The 12,185-nt window shown below is 37.5% G+C and overlaps 1 protein-coding gene across 1 annotated transcript in view; it reads right to left on the bottom strand.

The window, feature by feature from the left end:
• Window positions 1-12,185, bottom strand: part of LOC122794868 (PR domain zinc finger protein 2-like) — a 993,012-nt gene that overhangs the window by 492,211 nt on the left and 488,616 nt on the right. Inside the window, exon 4 of the mRNA XM_044063467.1 lies at window positions 1,093-1,331. Within this exon, the coding sequence (XP_043919402.1) occupies window positions 1,164-1,331 (168 nt within the window). The 3' untranslated portion in view covers window positions 1,093-1,163. The remainder of the gene's footprint in view (window positions 1-1,092; window positions 1,332-12,185) is intronic.

Here is a 12,185-nt window from a genome sequence, read left to right as displayed (position 1 = left end):
TCAAAAATGTTCTTGAAACTATGTTACATCATGCTGACAGAGTACAGTTAAATGAATGACCTGATGGAATGGTAAAAGTGTACAGTAGTGTCGCAGCAACATTTTACCTAGAATGTGGTTTAACAATTGTCACAGACAATAAGCAGTAGACTGTGTTTTCTCAACTGTCCTAAATGACCCAGTAGTTCATGTATACATAAGGTGTCAGCTTGTGTGCTCGAGGTGTCATAAATAAACACAAGTGAGATGAGAAAAATCCATAGAACCACCTAGTACACAGATTTCATGGTTGCAAAGGCAAATTAACCTTCTAACCTTCAGCACAGCAAGTCAAAAAATATCCCTTCTTTACAGTAATCCTTTACCAAATGATCTGGCTGCCTGGTTTATACTATCTAAGCAGTACAAGCGTAGAATAGGGAAACAGTTGCAAAAATCCAGATATTTTTCAAAGTTCTGCCTTCTTATTGCCAGTTAAAGAAACTGCTACAAACAAGCTACAAAGTTAAACTGCAATGTCACTTTTTCTCCCTTTTACATTTTGCAAAATCTGCCACTGCACATCACAACAGAACTGATTTCACTTTCAATTTCTTTAGTGCAAAGATATTTATAGGTTTTAAATGACACACAGATGTACATACACCTTCACAGTAAACATCTTGCTCTGTCAAGGAGTTTAACTGATACTTTTCAGTCTGTTCATACAGAAGTTAAAAGTTCCAAAGATTGCACTAAACAGCAAAAAAGGCACATACTTTCTCTGGACATAAAATAGCAAGACTCATTATGACATTTACAATATTAGATGGGAAGATAATGCACGGAGAAAAGATTTCAAAGTTACAAAAGAAAATAATACACACACTGAAGCAAAAAAAAAAAAAGTCCCAGTGGTTGTTGTTAAATGAAAACGATTTTATAACACTGCTGACACAAGACATCTTATGCATCAGCACATCATGTCTCTTTAAATAAGGGCTGCCTATAAGAGAAGGCAAGCAGACAGGGTAATCTCTGAGAAAGGTCACACAGACATACCTACTAGCACAACCGTCTCTCCTGTATAAAAGCTATGCAGTGATTGCTTACTGTGCAGCAGAACTGGTAAAAAGTTCAAGATGATCAAACTCAGCAAAAACCAGGTCCTTAGTACAGTGTCCTTAAATCCAGCAGAACAAGTTTGAAAAAACGTAGCACCCACCTTTCTTAGCTTTCGCTAAGTTCTTCTTGATCTGGTGACTGGTTCTCTCTTCCTCAATAGCAGCTGCTATCTCTGGGTTGTCTTCCCCATTGTACCACACTAACAGTTCTTCTCCAGGGTTGATTGGCTGTAAGGAAAGGAAAGACTAACTCAACACCAATGAAAAGGGAGGTTGTTAGCTACAGACAGAAAAGCAGGCCCTGGGCCAGAAGGCGTGGAGCTTGCGAAAGATTGCAAACAGCTGTACTCTGCACTAAGAACATTTTCCCTAACTGGAACTCAGTAACTAGGCAGGAAGGACTCTTTGACCCTCTTCTTGCTGTATTTGCAAAACACTGTTTCCTGAATGGCTGCGACAGTAATCCATCTGTAACAAAACCCTCTGCTGGAAGGAGGACTAATTAGTATTAACATAATGAATATTAACGTATGCTTTAAAGAGACATCTCAGCCTGACTCCTGCAACTGATGTTTTTAATACTGGATGGGAATCCACTTTGGCACGGTTTGTTTGCATAACAAGCAGCCTATATAACTGTTCAGCAGCCCACACAAATGTTCAATGAGGAAGTATTCCATTTAGTGCACATCTGTCTCAACAAGGACCAAGTTCAAGAAACAGCGAAATAAAATTATACCCACCTTGTTTCAAAAAATATTTTGCAGAAAAAAAAATCTAACAGATGCCTCTATGTCTTCTACATAAGCAAAACTAACAGCCAAGTACATACGAATGCATATTGACTTACTGCTACATTCATATTACTGTTTGCACGTGTTTATTTTACTATATTTATTTTACTATAAGACACTCTGATCCCCTGGTGCAAGTCACATGACTAATGTTTACAGCATTTGTCTAAGAACATTTACTTTCATATTTGTACACTCAATTTTGATGTCATGTGGATCAGTGTCTCTCCCCCCACCCCTGCACCAGATATCTACATTTACATTCTAGTACTGATACTACACTGCAGAGAATATGTGTATGTGTGTAGGGGGAATGCATTCTAAAGTACCACACTTCAGAGACATATTAAAACACGTTCCCATCCTCATGCTCTGCTGGTAGTTCAGGTAGATGTTAAAAGATCTCATAATGCATGTTGAACAGTGGGAGGATGTTCACTCGGTGTTCTGGCTAAGTTTTCCTGAATCAGTATATATATATATATATATATATATATATATATATATATATATATATATATATAAACTTGTCTCATGCCTTTAGAAGGGCCATATGCCTACCAGAACCTAGTCAGTAAGCATTAAAAAAAACTTTATTTGTATTTATTTTATTTCTTTACCCTGTACATTCATTAGGCGCATGATTCTCTTTTTAGGGGTGACACAGGAACACAATTTGTAAATGCAAACTGAGGAAATCAAACCCAGAAATAAGTTTGTTAGTGAAGTATAACCTTAAATCACTGAGTTAAACTGTTAGGAGGATCATATAATGTTAATGAAATAAACTGATAACACATTTCCATTACCATAAGAAGTTACAAAATGTAAATTCTTCAGCATCATTCTCTACTGGCAGTAGCCATTATAAAAAGACGGTGATATTGTTAAGAATGAAAAACTACCATTCAACATGGTACACAAATATATCTGAAGGGCACAGTCACAATCTGGGTGCTCCTTACCACTCTACTTAGAAATTAACACTCCAGTTCTTCCTACTTTCACTTGCACACAGTAAATAAAAATATTAAAAGAATAAAAAAAAATATTTTCTTAAAGAAAAGACAGGCCTGTCAGTTTATAATCTCAATAATGCTCCATTCCAACAGTGGTGGGTATTATAATACTGAAGAGTGGAAAAGGCAAATTCCTTACAATAAACATTATAATATAGCAATAAAGAGGCAGTATCCTAACCTGAGATGTCATATCCTACTACTCAAGTCAAGCTGCATGTGTAAAACAGGTAAAAACTGTCATGGAAGCAAGGTATTTATTAATAACAAAAGTACATGTACATCGATCTGAGGAGAAAGCTCATTGTGTTTTATGAAAGGTAGAAAGCATTGTTACACAATACCAGATCAAAGATGGAGATGAACAGGGAGTCTTGGAAAGGAGAAGAATCTGAGATTTATGTAAATATACTATTACTGTCTAAATGTTTGTGATATGTGACATATAATGAAGTTTTGAGATATGTAATAAATTTTTTTTACTTTGAAAATGGACATGCATCCAGTCGGACTATCCCGGTTAACAAATGTAAAATAAAACAAAAAATAAAAATAAAATGATGAGAATGGATATTGAGACCATGTGTACAAATAACGGAAGCTGAGGAAAGGAAGCTTACATATCAAAAAGAGTGCTAATTCATTGAAATGTCACAAAAAAGCTTTTGATTGGAAAACATTAAATAATACAGCCCTCTGGTTGTTGAAAGACTGAAAACAATGCATACTTTGTTAATGACAATCTAAAGGAAAAAGAGGAAAAGGCCAAAGTAGTGACATGAAGTATGCATTCTACACGAAGAACATACACCTCTCTGCTGAGATCTAGGCAGGAAATGTGAAAGGGTTAGAGTGAAATGGAGAATTCAACCTTAGAGTGACTACATGTATACATAGAAAAAAAGAGTAGAAAGTAAAAAAGGGATCAAGCCTTAGATCAATGGATTATCAGCAGGGGAATGATATTTACATGGCTGGGCAGGAGTTAAGGAGGAATATCCTAAGTAAGAAGGTGCATTTCTCATTTGTACTGCAGTACCAAACAGCATAGTTCTCATTTTACTACTGCTGTTTGTGAGCACTCTGGAAGATAGCCATGAGGCTGTAGCGAAGAGGCCAGTACTGAAAAAAAAAGAGAAATGCAGTACAGTGATTTGCAGAGTCTGTACAAGCCATATTGTCAGCATGTAGTACTTTACTGGTGGCTCTGTGCAATTGATGGTTAGATTACTGATGATTAATGAAAAGAGAACGGAGCCTAGTACTGATCCTTTAGGTGCATCACAGAGAATGGGAGTCAAGAGATGGAAGAGCTGACAAGAACTAAAAATGAATGTTTGTCACTGCAGCTCGGAAAGCACACTGAATCAGTGTTGCACTGAATACCATATTTCAATACTTCCAGTGTTGAGAACAGTGCAGCTCACATAGTGAAATGCTCTGCATGCCTGCCCTGGTACATGGTATAAAATGTAGAGTTATGGCACAATGAACTGTGCACAAGGCAGACATCATGGTGCTTGCTACACAGTAGAAAATATTTGGATACATGCTCTGGAAGTTGTGCCAACAGAGAGCATTCAAGGATTTAGGCCAGGACAGAAAGAAGATCTGAGGCATGGACCCCACCTTGTTCCCCCATAACTTATATTGAAAGCAAGCTATAAGCAGTTAAAGACTTTGACTTTGCAAAGAGATCTGATTTTCAACCATAAACATCACATTAAAGACATGAATGGCATAGAAACTGCCTTTAAAGCAATCAAAAACTGATACACAATGCTATGGGAAGGAAAGTATAATTGGAAACCAAAAGCAAATAATACAGTAACCCTCAATTTCAAATTACTTCTCCTAGTAGAAGCATACAGACAGTTAACAGAAAAGGGCCCAAGATGAATTTATATAGGACCAGCTCACAAACGAAGAATGACTTTCAAAGATAACCCACTGCATACACACTAAACAGTAACAATCAAACCAAACAGGGATCATAAATAAAAAATCTCAGTGGATATTGCAGGCATGCAGTCAAGAAGCCATTGGTGATGGTGTCAAATGTGGCTTAAAGATCAAGGAAGGACAGTTATGAATAGCGGTGTTGATCCCTCACCACTAAAAGATCAATAACCACCTTACTGAGGGAGAAGTCATTACTGTGTTGGGTTTTGAATCTAGACTTGCATGATTGAGTAGCAGGAATAAAAAGAAAAGACTGATGCTAGATACAACATGCCTTCTCAATAACCCTGCAAATAAATGTCAGGCCAGAGACAGGGTAGATGCTTTCCAAACTTTGACTATCAAGAGATGCTTCAAGGACTGGAATGATAAAAGTCTCTGTCAACATGTTTGAAAAAGGTAACATCTTTAAAGTCTAAGACACATATGTACAGGTTGAAGAATAGCGAGACTGAATGTGAGGACTACATATATTAAGTCCGACACTGGGGTGTCTTAGAGTAGTTCCCTTTCTTCAAAGTCTGTCGATATCAGGTTTAGCATTCATAAGTAGTGGGGTGTGCAGGGGAAGGCTTGCTCCTTGCAAACAAAACAACCTAAAAGGAGAACAGCAATCGTCAATATTTTCTGTTTTCATGTAGATTCACACACACACACACACATATATATATATATATATATATATATATATAGGTCTACTTCATTTCACTGAAAACACACCACTGAAACTCATTTAATTGAAAACTCATTTCATTGAAAACTCATCTCACTGAAAATCAGTTGCCTGAGCACAAGTCACTGAAAGCTCACTTCACTGAAAACTCATTTGACTGAAACTCATTTTGTTGAAAGGTATATGCCCTGTTCCCCACTGTAGTGCGATCCTGGAGTTAGTATATATAGTAAGGGGGTGGGGGTGTAGCCCCCCCCCACCTATTTTAAACAATGGAAACCATAGACATGGTTACTTACCAGTTGAATGAATAACTCTTTCCAGAAGATAATATATACCCAAACTATGTGGGGGGATGTGCCCCCCACACCCCCTTACTATATATACTAACTCCAGGATCGCATTGTAGTGGGGAATAGGGCATATACCTTTCAACAAAATGAGTTTCAGTCAAAACAGTTTTCAATGAAGTGAGCTTTCAGTGAATTGCGCTTAGGCAACTGATTTTCAGTGAAATGAGTTTGCAATGAAATGAGTTTCACTGGTGTGTTTTCAGTGAACAAAGTAGACCCATATGTATGTGTGTGTGTGTGTGTATATATATATATATATATATATATATATATATATATATATATATATATATATATATATATATATATATATATATATATATACATACACGCGCACACAATTCTGGGACCGTATGAGTCTTGGAATTGCATCATGAAACCACCAAAAAACGTCAGAGTAGTCTAGAAAGGTAAAATGCCAAGGATATCAGAAAACAATACAAATAACATGGTAGGCCTGGACCTAGCCTACATATGGCTACTCATAGCAATGTCAGGTTCAAGACCACACAGTAACATGCATGATGAAACTCCAGTAAAAGTGCTAAAAACACCATGTGGAATCCAGAAGCAGAAGGTACCCAGAAGGTCCTTTTAAAAAAAATGCATATCCTGAACAACATATACACATAAACCTGTGAATTGAGATAACTAGCCAAACATGTAATTAATGTACAGAAAATAGAAGCGATCATGGAAATAATCAAGAAAATCCCAATAAATAAGGAAATGTTGGTCGAAATGATTGAATAACACACTCAGTTTTGAGTTCAATAAAATAGTTCTGCTGAAAGACAACTGATGCAAGTTTGTCTCACCAAGTAGTTCACCTGTTGCTAAAACAGCTTGTGTTAATGAACTACTTGTTCCAGAAGAAAGGATATTTGAGGGACATGATTTGCTTTCTGCAGTAACTGCAGAGTGATACATTCATTCCAGTCAGTCTGCTGACTGTTTGACCTTGCACCACTGGATGATTTTGTTCTTTACTAACAGTTACAAGATGTCTGGATACAAAACAAAAACAAAGGGGCAGCCACTTACCTCTTTTTGGGGAAAATACTCTCCAGAAGTGGCATAAGGATGTTTAACAGATGATGAAGGGCAGAAATGAGGACATCAGTGATACATGTGTCACTGTGAAATCTGTGTAAGCCAGACAAAGAGATCAAGGTGGAGATGTAACCAAAAGAAGACTGAAACAAATATAAAATAAATCAGGAGAAGAAAGGTTATTCACACTACATAAATATGCGATCTTTTCAAAGAGAAAAAAAATAACTATGCTGGCAAAGGTACTACTATGCTACTGATAAAAAAGACAGATATTAAATTATGATAATTTGTGACATTGCATTGTATTTTGTTCTCAGACTCCTAAGCTGTTCCTGAAGTTGAACAGGAACATTCAGTGTTGTACTTGACAAAGTCAACAAAATGTTTTTAGCAACTGTGCGAATGTACTTTATAGCTCCATTTCTATAGAAAACACACACACACCCTAATATCAGCTGTTTAAAAATTACTATTAGAAATATGTAACCTGACATAAACAGAGGCAAACCTGATGCTGTAGTAGACTTTATTTGCTTGTGTGCGCATGGCTGCCACTTTTTGAGAGCTTTTGCTAGCCGAAGAATAACATTTGACTATATACTGGATAGGGCATTACTTCCTGCTTCAGGCAAGAAATTAATAGTTTTTACCTATGTATCCCTATGCAAATAAAACTCTCCGACAAACTCAGCGGTTTTAAACCATTGCTTAAACAACATCTCAACCAATCCTCGTCCTGTACATGCTCATCAAAGGGTTAAAACTTTTTCATTGTACAATACTATCCAAATACACTCCATAAACATAATATTCTTAACCTCTTACTGAAATGACAAAACAATTTTTATTCATAACCGCTGCCTGTAGAGCACACTAAGTTGCCCATGTGCTTTCGTAACTTCCACCTCTGTAAAATCTTAGAACGTATATGTATACATGTAACTACTGTTTGTGTATAAATGTAAATAGACATATAACTACTCTATGTTTGACTGAAACCTAACAAAATGCAAGGTAAGCACACAGAGCTTTTCTTCGCAGGCATTCGCTGAAGATGGGTACAATGCAGTCTGATTTTCCCGGTAAACAAAGACAAATATCTTTCATGGTAAAGAAAACCACAGTAAAACAAATTTCATCCTGTGGCGCTGTTGCTTTATTATGGTTTGTGTTGTATAGTCAACGTTCTAATTAATGTTAAGTGATCTGGTCCAGCCTCTGTGGTCCTGTCTCACAGTCAGATACCTGGACATAGGCTTTACATTTGACCTTATAAAGGCAGACAGTTGTATGAAATGAACAGACAAGTGGGTTATCTTACAGAATTGCTTTGTATTTCTGAGGAAGACATAGTTTTTAGTGCCATAGTTTGTACTATATTTAAGAAGCACTGTCCTAGGAAAAGGAATTATGAGATGTGTGTGTGTGATGCAGGAAACATACTTTGTTTTCTGTGTAGCATTTTGAATTTTTCTTTGATTTATTCCTGCTGTCTGCCCTTTTTACTCATTAGGTTTATGTATTATTGTTAGTCTGACCACTGTGATTAAGCTGCTAATTAAATCTCTAGGTTAAGATATCTCCAGTTTCTAATATTAATTATACAGTAAGAGGTCATCAGTATTCAAAAACAAGCACAGACTAGACAGCTTAGCCAGCATACCTGTTGTAAATCGACCTGTACCAATAGAAAAAACGTCCAGCCGTTGAAGTACCATTGAGTGGCCAGACTTTTTGTTAGTGTATGTTGGGGGAACGGTGCAAAATACGAAAAAAATCAGGTACATTCTGCAAAACTAAAGAAAGAGAAATATACTTGATTTGCCTCGTGTCACTTTTAAAACCTTGATTTTTTTTAAACTAAAAAAAAAAAAAAGAAAAAAAAGCCATCTACAGAGATTCTCTTTTCTCAGTTAATTCTCCTTCACTGCACTAATGTACTTACTATGCAAGCATTGGAATGCAAGTCCCATACGCATACTCAGTACATAAGCCTACAGAAGAGAACATGGAAGAAGAATGAAGTGCCGTCATACATTATTTAAGAGAGGTACACAATTTCCTTCTTGAATAATGTCATTGTATAATAGCAATAATCTAGTCCTGTGTGTGGGTGTATCAGGATTTACCCACAGCTGGTTTCACCCTTGTGATCAAACCACACAAACCACAGCTAAATCCTGATATACCCACATCCAGTTGTGGATTACTGCTTAATTAATTACTGGGTGATAAAAACATTACCAAGTACATACATGAAAATGGGACAAAATGGAATATCACTGCTTTTTTTCTCACATAAACATGCTAAAATATTCAGAGCTACTGGGAAGATGTAAAAACTATCATGCATCATAAGCTCAAGTGAAACAATAGAATATCTACAGAATTCATACAAAATGTTATTTTCAAAATGTTACCATATTTCAGCTGCACTGTATACACAACTTGTAACCCTGTGGAAAATGTGCTAAGCTTCACAGACTTGAGTGTAAAACCAGCCATTTAACTCCTTTTTAACAGGAGGCCAACTACTCCAGGATCTGGGTAACTATAGGCCCATAAGTCTTACCAGCCAGGAAAGAATCATCAAGGACATGATAAATGAGGACATGGGTAACCTGAAAATGATGGACCAATCAAAGTTCAGCTTTGTTAAAGGAAGGTCATGCCTATTAAATCTGGTAGACGTTTTTGAGAGGGTCATCAAAGCATTGGATGAAGGTAAGACTGTGCACACAGCTTACCTCGACCTGGCTAAGGCCTTTGATACAACACCCCACTCAGGCATTAAAGACAAGCTCACTTCTTTAGGTATAAATCCATTTAACATCCTCCTGATAGCAAACTGGCTCACTGAGAGGAACCAGGAGGTCAAAAAAGGTGAGGTTACCTCCACCAACAGGCCAGTCACTAGCGGATTCCCCCAGGGCTTGGTATTGGGCCAGCTATTTCTCTGAAATTGAAGCAAATGCTGAAGGTATATGGCTGAGTAAGTCTGCAGATGACTGCAAGCTGGGGTTATCATCAACTCCCCTACAGACACTAGTATTCTTCAAGGTCTATCTCTGACTAACAAATGTCGCCAAAGCCATGGTCTTAAGCTCAATGCTAAGAAATGCATAACTGTACCCTTTGGGAACTCAACCATTCCAGCTAATTACCACGTTGGTAATACACCACTAAGAGTCATCCCAGTAGTCCAGGATCTGGGTACCCCCGTAGACAGTAGTCTTAGCTTCGTCCACCATGTGGTCACAGTGGTGAGGAAGTCCTTTTATGTTGCGCAGCTTATAAGTAAGGGCATGGCATCTAGGTCCAAAGAGGTCATTATCACTCTGTACTCCGCCCTTATCAGACCAATCATAGAGTACATTGCTCCCTTTGGTATGTACCTGAACAGGCATATGCAACAACTAGAGTGACCTCAAAGGTTCCTTATAAAAAGAACAGAAGGCGTAACAAACCTGCCTTATGAAGAGTGCCTTAAACCCTTTTCCCTATACTCAGTCTCTTATAGATTGCTGAGGGATGATCTATGCCTGGATTACAAGGCATTTGCAAACCCCACACTTATGAATCTCCTACATATTCATAAATCAAATAGTACCAGAAATACAAGGTCTAGGACTGAATTTTGTCTGTAACTTAAACAGAACATTCTGGAGAGACAGATGTGTGTCCCAGAAACTGCCCCTCCTAAGGAACAGGCTTCCCATCCATGTGAAGCTGAATTTGTCTGTTACTAAATTTAAGCACAACTTAGACAAGTGGATGGGGAATAGGAAATTTACACCAGGCCTGGCACCCATGTATCTTATGGATAGAGGGAGCTTATAAATGCTAAATGCCTGGCCCTCAATGTGCTATTTGGATGCAGGACATTATTCTTTCGGGAAAACTTGGCTAGGCTTAGAAAAGTATTCTGCAGACAGAAACAAGAGTATATAATGTTAAGGGAAAAGGTAATGCAGAGGCCACAGCATGAAGGCAGAGAAAACCAAAATTAATTATATGCTTAACCAACAGCTGAAATATACCTTTATGTATATAGAGAACATGTGGATTCTGATTCTCCCCCTGTATTACTTTTAGTTATCCCCCGCCTAGAAAAAGTGCCTGTGCCTCCCTAAATTTTGTTTTATCAAAAAAATACTAGTACCAACTGAGGTAATTAACTGAAGGCTTATCAAGGTGCAGTTATCAGGTAAAATAACAACACTCACATTTAACACATTATAATCACACATGGACATTTTTAAAAATTAAAAAAAGATACTAGACAGGAAGGAAATCTGTACGAAAAATAACAAACGATGAAAATAATTGTTTATATAGGAACACAGAAACAATACTAGGCAAGCAGTAACAGGGATTGTACAACGACCCCCCATTAATATTCCAAAACGTGCACACTGATTGGTCAGCGTGCACGTTGTAAATCAGAGTTAGAGTAATGGAAAAAGATCCGGTCGCCCAGACATTTTCCATTAGTATAACTTTTTTTACAGCAACGGAGAACGCAAGATCTCTGTTGCTTTTTACACACTGTCTCGCTATGTTAAATGAGTGTAACATAGCGAGACAGCTTTAAAAAAAGTAACTGAGATCTTCCTATCTCCATTGCTTTTTTTAAAGGTGTTTCGCTATGTTGAATGGGTTTAACATAGCAAAACAGCTTTAAAAAAAGCAACAGAGATTCTCTGTTGCTTTTTTTAAAACTGTCTCGCTATGTCCAACTCCTTTAACATAGCGAGACAGTTTGTAAAAAGCAACGGAGATCTTGCTTTCTCTGTTGCTTCCGCCCACAGCTCTAATGTACTGCATAAGCATACGCATGCGCAGTACATCAGAGCTGCCGCAGAATACCAGACAGCTGCGGAAGGGCAGCAAGGAGGCATTATACAATGCCATTATTTAAGAAAAGTAATTTTTTTTTCCTTAAATAATGTCATTGTATAATAGCAATAACCCACTTCTGGGTGTGGGTAATGCTGGATTTACCCATGGTTGTCTTTGTTTGGCTACTCGGGCTTCGCCCTCGTGATCAAACCACACCAACCGTGGGTAAATCCAGCTTTACCCACACCCAGCGTGGGTTATTGCTATATTATACAAGATACATAGATTCCAAAATGATTGGCCTGTCTAATCAGCGTGCCCATAGTAAATAGAATGTTCCTCATGAGAAGAAGTCCAACTATAGGAATTATCTCCACACTACT

This window comes from Protopterus annectens, chromosome 2.part1 (genome assembly GCF_019279795.1).
Source record: "Protopterus annectens isolate FY-2018-M chromosome 2.part1, PAN1.0, whole genome shotgun sequence".
NCBI lineage: Eukaryota > Metazoa > Chordata > Ceratodontiformes > Protopteridae > Protopterus > Protopterus annectens.
The sequence above is the reverse complement of the archived record's forward strand: the minus strand, read 5'-3'. Positions and strand labels throughout refer to the sequence as shown.